Source organism: Hyla sarda (assembly GCF_029499605.1).
Source record: "Hyla sarda isolate aHylSar1 chromosome 1 unlocalized genomic scaffold, aHylSar1.hap1 SUPER_1_unloc_14, whole genome shotgun sequence".
NCBI classification, from domain to species: domain Eukaryota; kingdom Metazoa; phylum Chordata; class Amphibia; order Anura; family Hylidae; genus Hyla; species Hyla sarda.
Window position 1 is genome coordinate 574,718 of NW_026607575.1, and position 8,522 is coordinate 583,239.

The following is an 8,522-nucleotide window of genomic DNA, read 5'->3' on the forward strand; positions in this document are numbered from 1 at the left end:
TTGTAGGTGAGGTCTCCAGAACTGACCCCAGTATTCCAGATGTGCTCACTAGAGCTCTATACAGGGGGCACACTCTCCTCTTTGTAGTGAGGGAGGAATACTGGGGTCAGGCCCCTCATTGTCTCTCTCCATAAACAGGATTACACCATTGTGAAGAAGACATGGGGGGTGTGTGTGGCCCCCAGCAGCCATCTCCATGAGTCAGGAGGACGGAGCAGGGCCCGGGGCCCCATCATGGAGCCTCGACCTCTGTCACCGATTTATGAGGAGAAGATCCTAGAACTCACCCACAGGATCACTGAGCTGCTGACTGGAGAGGTGACCCTGCTGGGACATTATACAGTAATGGAGGGGTCTAGTGATTATTAGAGAGGTGACACTGCTGGATATTATACAGTAATGGAGGGGTCTGGTGATGACTGGAGAGGTGACACTGCTGGGACATTATACAGTAATGGAGGGGTCTGGTGATGATTAGAGAGGTGACACTGCTGGGACATTATACAGTAATGGAGGGGTCTGGTGATGACTGGAGATGTGACCCTGCTGGGACATTATACAGTAATGGAGGGGTCTGGTGGTGATTAGAGAGGTGACACTGCTGGGACATCATACAGTAGTTGAGGGGTCTGGTGATGACTGGAGAGGTGACACTGCTGGACATTATACAGTAATGGAGGGGTCTGGTGATGACTGGAGATGTGACCCTGCTGGGACATTATACAGTAATGGAGGGGTCTGGTGATAGAGAGGTTACACTGCTGGAACATTATACAGTAATGGAGGGGTCTGGTGATGATTAGAGAGGTGACACTGCTGGAACATTATACAGTAATGGAGGGGTCTGGTGATGACTGGAGAGGTGACACTGCTGGGACATCATACAGTAGTGGAGGGGTCTGGTGATGACTGGAGAGGTGACACTGCTGGACATTATACAGTAATGGAGGGGTCTGGTGATGACTGGAGATGTGACCCTGCTGGGACATTATACAGTAATGGAGGGGTCTGGTGATGACTGGAGAGGTGACACTTCTGGACATTATACAGTAATGGAGGGGTCTGGTGATGACTGGAGAGGTGACACTGCTGGACATTATACAGTAATGGAGGGGTCTGGTGATGATTAGAGAGGTGACACTGCTGGGACATTATACAGTAATGGAGGGGTCTGGTGATGACTGGAGAGGTGACACTGCTGGGACATTATACAGTAATGGAGGGGTCTGGTGATGACTGGAGAGGTGACACTGCTGGGACATTATACAGTAATGGAGGGGTCTGGTGATGATTAGAGAGGTGACACTGCTGGGACATTATACAGTAATGGAGGGGTCTGGTGATGACTGGAGAGGTGACACTGCTGGGACATTATACAGTAATGGAGGGGTCTGGTGATGACTGGAGAGGTGACACTGCTGGGACATTATACAGTAATGGAGGGGTCTGGTGATGATTAGAGAGGTGACACTGCTGGGACATTATACAGTAATGGAGGGGTCTGGTGATGACTGGAGAGGTGACACTGCTGGGACATTATACAGTAATGGAGGGGTCTGGTGATGACTGGAGAGGTGACACTGCTGGGACATTATACAGTAATGGAGGGGTCTGGTGATGACTGGAGAGGTGACACTGCTGGGACATTATACAGTAATGGAGGGCTCTGGTGATGACTGGAGAGGTGACACTGCTGGGACATTATACAGTAATGGAGGGGTCTGGTGATGACTGGAGAGGTGACACTGCTGGGACATTATACAGTAATGGAGGGGTCTGGTGATGACTGGAGAGGTGACACTGCTGGGACATTATACAGTAATGGAGGGTCTAGTGATGATTAGAGAGGTGACACTGCTGGGACATTATACAGTAATTAAGGGGTCTGGTGATGACGGTATCATTGTGTGTCAGGTTCCTATAAGGTGTCAGGATGTGGCGGTCTATTTCTCCATGGAGGAGTGGGAGTATGTAGAAGGACACAAGGATCTGTACCAGGACATAGTCATGACGGAGGATCACCGGCCCCTCACATCACAAGGTAAGAAGAGACATATATATAGATATCACTCTCACTACCTAGTAACATAGAAATCTATCCAGCACTGATGTATTCATTCCCTGTGTGTTTCCTACAGATGGAGGCATTGATAGAAATCCACCCGAGAGGTGTCCCCGCCCTCTGTATTCCCAGGACTGTCCAGAGGGAAATGTCCCAGAGATCCATCAGGTAGCTGGCATAACACTTTCTAAAATTTGACCATAAAGTGATTGAACCCCTGATCATGGCACCATAGGTCCCACCCTAATTAAAGGGGAACTCTGTTTGATTTGGATGGGGCCCCCACGATCTCAAGAATAAATAAATAATTATGATTATAATGCCAAATCCTCAAACCAAAGTCATAGTAATAAAATAGCAGAACCACAATAAGATATAATAAGAAACATGTCCCCCATGACTTCTCGGGTCACTTACCTCTTCTATAAAACATTGTGATGGAAAGGAAAGTGAAATAAAAGGGGGAGGGCGGGGCTTCTTCTAATCTTCCCACAGGTGACTGAGCTGGAGACACCACAGCCCAGTATAGAAGGGAAATACTTTTCCCGCCAATGGGCCTCCAGCCAATCAGAATGCTGTTGTTGGGCTGGAGCATCACTGGGCAGAAGATCATGGTTACCGGGCAGAATCTGATCCTCCAATCAGAAGCAGGAATCCATCTCTCAGCAGAACAGCTGTTACCGGGCAGAATAACTGAGGAAAACAACCTGTGGAGATAAAGGGGGAAGAAGGAAATAAGGAGGAGGGGGACATGTATACTGGGGACCATGGGGCCGTGTGCCCCCCAGGTTATAATGGAATTCGGGAGCCCCTTTATTTATTTATTTGTTTTTTTTTGCTCTTTAGGGTGAAGATCTGATGGATATTAAGGTTGAGGTTAAAGATGAACCAGAAGAGGAGACGGATTTGGGGGCCGATCAGCAGTGTAAGGAGGGGGAGACTTTTATTGGTGGAGGGTCTCCTAGATACTACTACACCCATCATCTGATCATCACATGGAATAATCTATTCATCACTGTGTGTTCCCTACAGATGGAGTCATTGATAGAAATCCACCCGAGAGGTGTCCCCGCCCTCTGTATTCCCAGGACTGTCCAGAGGGAAATGTCCCAGAGAAGCATCAGGTAGATGAGGCTGATCCTATATCTCTATAGGGGGGTCCTGCAGTCGTAGATTTTGGGGGTCTCTGTTGCTTCTCCTGTCTGCTGTATTGTAGTGAATTGTTCTATATGTCACATCAGGGGGGAGATCTGACTAATAATAAAGTGGAGGATGAAGAAGAGAGGATGAGCGGCCATCACCCGTGTATGAGGAAAGTGAAGGAGGAAATTCCAGGAGGTGTTACCCCAGGTATGTAATAATTCCAGGAGGTGTTACCCCAGGTATGTAATAATTCCGGGAGGTGTTACCCCAGGTATGTAATAATTCCGGGAGGTGTTACCCCAGGTATGTAATAATTCCGGGAGGTGTTACCCCAGGTATGTAATAATTCCGGGAGGTGTTACCCCAGGTATGTAATAATTCCGGGAGGTGTTACCCCAGGTATGTAATAATTCCGGGAGGTGTTGTCCCAGGTATGTAATAATTCCAGGAGGTGTTGTCCCAGGTATGTAATAATTCCAGGAGGTGTTGTCCCAGGTATGTAATAATTCCAGGAGGTGTTGTCCCAGGTATGTAATAATTCCAGGAGGTGTTGTCCCAGGTATGTAATAATTCCAGGAGGTGTTGTCCCAGGTATGTAATAATTCCAGGAGGTGTTGTCCCAGGTATGTAATAATTCCGGGAGGTGTTGTCCCAGGTATGTAATAATTCCGGGAGGTGTTGTCCCAGGTATGTAATAATTCCGGGAGGTGTTGTCCCAGGTATGTAATAATTCCGGGAGGTGTTGTCCCAGGTATGTAATAATTCCGGGAGGTGTTGTCCCAGGTATGTAATAATTCCGGGAGGTGTTGTCCCAGGTATGTAATAATTCCGGGAGGTGTTGTCCCAGGTATGTAATAATTCCGGGAGGTGTTACCCCAGGTATGTAATAATTCCGGGAGGTGTTACCCCAGGTATGTAATAATTCCAGGAGGTGTTACCCCAGGTATGTAATAATTCCAGGAGGTGTTACCCCAGGTATGTAATAACTGTTAATTAATTTTTCAAGTTTGGTATCATCGAAATCACTACCGACCCATAGAAGAAAATTGTCAATTTTAACAGATTGTGAAGTTTGAAAAAATTATTGCCCCACAGAATTGCGCAATTCCATTTTATTTTATTATTTTAATTTTTCCCTACATATAATTATTTGTCTTATGTATCTGTGTCCTCTCCCCTATCAGGTCCTCTTAGTACTTCTGGGTTGGGCCCTAGTATAATTCCCAGAATGCATTGCTTTCCCTCTCCTCTCCATCACAGTCCTCACACAGCAAGTTTCTTGCCTAGAACTCGGAGCAGAACAGTCTGCAGCACCTGCTGTAATCATTCCCTGTCTGCTCCTCTGGCTGTAGCATTGCTTAGCACACTGCAGCACGCTGTAACCACACCTCGTTCTCCATAAATGTCTCAGTAGACTCAGAGCAGAACAGTCTGCAGCACCTGCTGTAATCATTCCCTGTCTGCTCCTCTGGCTGTAGCATTGCTCAGCACACTGCAGCACGCTGTAACCACACCTCGTTCTCCATAAATGTCTCAGTAGACTCAGAGCAGAACAGTCTGCAGCACCTGCTGCAATCATTCCCTGTCTGCTCCTCTGGCTGTAGCATTGCTCAGCACGCTGTAACCACACCTCGTTCTCCATAAATGTCTCAGTAGAGATATATTAGTACGTTATGTGTATTATGTGTATTAGCGGAATATCCCTTTAAAATGTTTTCATTCAGTCACATGTGAGGATAGAATGAAGGACAAAGTCCTGGACACTATCACTGACGTTATAAAGTGTTTATAAAGCTTTATTTACATTCTGCAGATTTTGTGACAAGTTTTTAGTGCAGTTTTTCTTTAGCTATAACAGACATGGATTTAAAATCAATAGGAAATATGAAGGAAGTATTCATACCCCTACTTACTGCTGGAGCAAAATGTATCAAAAACTGCAAAAATATAATAAATGTCTCTACTTTGTGGTGTGGAAAAAAATAATAAAATGTATCTTTATCCCCAACAGGAAAAGAAGATGGAGAGATCATGGAGCGCTCCTCAGGAGAAGATGGAGAGATCATGGAGCGCTCCGCAGGACAAGATGGAGAGATCATGGAGCGCTCCTCAGGACAAGATGGAGAGATCATGGAGCGCTCCTCAGGAGAAGATGGAGAGATCATGGAGCGCTACTCAGGAGAAGATGGAGAGATCATGGAGCGCTCCGCAGGACAAGATGGAGAGATCATGGAGCGCTCCTCAGGAGAAGATGGAGAGATCATGGAGCGCTACTCAGGAGAAGATGGAGAGATCATGGAGCGCTCCTCAGGAGAAGATGGAGAGATCATGGAGCGCTCCTCAGGACAAGATGGAGGGATCATGGAGCGCTCCTCAGGAGAAGATGGAGAGATCATGGAGCGCTCCTCAGGAGAAGATGGAGAGATCATGGAGCGCTCCTCAGGACAAGATGGAGGGATCATGGAGCGCTCCTCAGGAGAAGATGGAGGGATCATGGAGCGCTCCTCAGGACAAGATGGAGAGATCATGGAGCGCTCCTCAGGAGAAGATGGAGAGATCATGGAGCGCCCCTCAGGACAAGATGGAGAGATCATGGAGCGCTCCTCAGGAGAAGATGGAGAGATCATGGAGCGCCCCTCAGGACAAGATGGAGAGATCATGGAGCGCTCCTCAGGACAAGATGGAGAGATCATGGAGCGCCCCTCAGGAGAAGATGGAGAGATCATGGAGCGCTCCTCAGGACAAGATGGAGAGATCATGGAGCGCTCCTCAGGACAAGATGGAGGGATCATGGAGCGCCCCTCAGGACAAGATGGAGGGATCATGGAGCGCCCCTCAGGACAAGATGGAGAGATCATGGAGCGCTCCTCAGGAGAAGACCTCCTTACCCCTAATGTCCATCCAGATCTATCATATAATAATCCCCCTGATCATGAGGAACCTTCTCCTGACCAACCACACATTGTTACCACAAGGACAGAGAAGAAAGGGTTCAAAAACTTTCCATGTGCTGAATGTGATAAACACTTTGCTAGAAGATCAAATCTTTTTACACACAGAAAAATTCACACAGGTGAGAAGCCGTATTCATGTTCAGAATGTGGAAAATGTTTTACATACAAATCACTTCTTGTTAAACATAGAAGAATTCACACAGGAGAAAAGCCATATTCATGTTCAGAATGTGGGAAATACTTTACACGTAAATCCTATCTTATTGTACATATGAGAAGTCACACAGGAGAGAAGCCATATTCATGTTCAGAATGTGGAAAATGTTTTACACATAAATCACTTCTTGTTAAACATAGAAGAATTCACACAGGAGAAAAGCCATATTCATGTTCAGAATGTGGGAAATACTTTACACGTAAATCCTATCTTATTGTACATATGAGAAGTCACACAGGAGAGAAGCCTTATTCATGTTCAGAATGTGGTAAATGCTTTAATGGTAAATCCCATCTTATTATACATGAGAAAAATCACACAGGAGAAAAGCCGTTTTCATGTTCAGAATGTGAGAAATGTTTTACATCTAAATCACTTCTTGATAAACATAAGATAATCCACACAGGAGTAAAGCCATATTCATGTTCAGAATGTGGGAAATGCTTTAATGGTAAATCCCATCTTATTATACATGAGAGAATTCACACAGGAGAAAAGCCGTATTCATGTTCAGAATGTGGGAAATGTTTTATAAAGAAAGCAAATCTTATTGACCATCAGAGAATTCACACAGGAGAGAAGCCGTATTCATGTTCAGAATGTGGGAAATGTTATAGACATAAAACTGATCTTGTTACACATAAGAGAATCCACACAGGAGAGAAGCCGTATTCATGTTCAGAATGTGGGAAATGCTTTATAAGCAAATCATATCTTGTTAGTCATGAGAAAATTCACACAGGGGAGAAGTCAAATTCATGTTTAGAATGTGGAAAAACCTTTAAATATAAATCAAATCTTCTTCGACATAAGAGCATTCACACAGGAGAGAAGCCATATTCATGTTCAGAGTGTGGGAAATGCTTTAGACTAAAAACAGATCTTATTATACATGAGAAAATTCACACACAAGAGAAGGCGTATTCATGTTCAGAATGTGGGAAATGTTTCATAAGGAAAACACATCTTAACGTACATGAGAGAATTCACACAGGAGAAAAGCCATATTCGTGTTTAGATTGTGGGAAATGTTTTAGACAGAAATCAGATCTTGTTAAACATGAGAGAATTCACACACAGGAGAATCCATATTCATGTTCAGAATGTGGGAAATGTTTTGTACAAAAACGAAATCTTGTCGCACATGAGAGAATTCACACACGATAGAGGCCACTTTAATGTTCTGTGTGCGAAAAATGTTTTACATAGAAATCAGATTTTGAAACTCATCAGCGAAGAAACCCCGCCCCCATAACTATACCTGATTGGACAGAATTGTGGCAGAACATGCACCAGAATAATGTTGTGTAGAATTAATTACTTCATGTAACAGTCGTAATAAGGTGCGACCGGGGCCAAATCCTGTGTATTATATCATTTAGTGATGAATAAATCTTTAGCGCATTTTATTATTGTATCTTCTATTTACTCCATATTTCTATTAGTCTTAATGTGATACTGCAGAACCTCTATATAAGATCATCACATCCTATATACTGCAGAACCTCTATATAAGATCATCACATCCTGATATACTGCAGAACCTCTATATAAGATCATCATATCCTGATATACTGCAGAACCTCTATATAAGATCATCACATCCTGATATACTGCAGAGCCCTCTATATAAGATCATCACATCCTGATATACTGCAGAACCTCTATATAAGATCATCACATCCTATATACTGCAGAACCTCTATATAAGATCATCACATCCTGATATACTGCAGAGCCCTCTATATAAGATCATCACATCCTGATATACTGCAGAACCTCTATATAAGATCACATCCTGATATACTGCAGAACCTCTATATAAGATCATCACATCCTATATACTGCAGAACCTCTATATAAGATCATCACATCCTATATACTGCAGAACCTCTATATAAGATCATCACATCCTGATATACTGCAGAACCTCTATATAAGATAATCACATCCTGATATACTGCAGAACCTCTATATAAGATCATCACATCCTGATATACTGCAGAACCTCTATATAAGATCATCACATCCTGATATACTGCAGAGCCTCTATATAAGATCATCACATCGTGATATACTGCAGAGTCCTCTATATAAGATCATCACATCCTGATATACTGCAGAACCTCTATATAAGATCATCACA

General features: G+C 44.1%; 1 protein-coding gene across 1 annotated transcript; it reads left to right on the forward strand.

Annotated features, from left to right (window-relative positions):
* The first annotated feature begins 5,959 nt into the window (after nucleotides 1-5,959).
* LOC130297993 (gastrula zinc finger protein XlCGF57.1-like) lies at nucleotides 5,960-7,820 on the forward strand. Its single transcript, XM_056550868.1, has one exon. The coding sequence runs from the start codon at nucleotides 5,963-5,965 to the stop codon at nucleotides 7,541-7,543; it is 1,581 nt and encodes a 526-aa protein (XP_056406843.1). The 5' UTR covers nucleotides 5,960-5,962; the 3' UTR covers nucleotides 7,544-7,820.
* The last annotated feature ends 702 nt before the right edge of the window (nucleotides 7,821-8,522 follow it).

Coding starts and splice junctions, on each gene's coding strand:
- LOC130297993 (XM_056550868.1), top strand. CDS start 5,963: ATGGAGCGCTCCTCAGGACAAGATGGAGGGATCATGGAGCGCCCCTCA.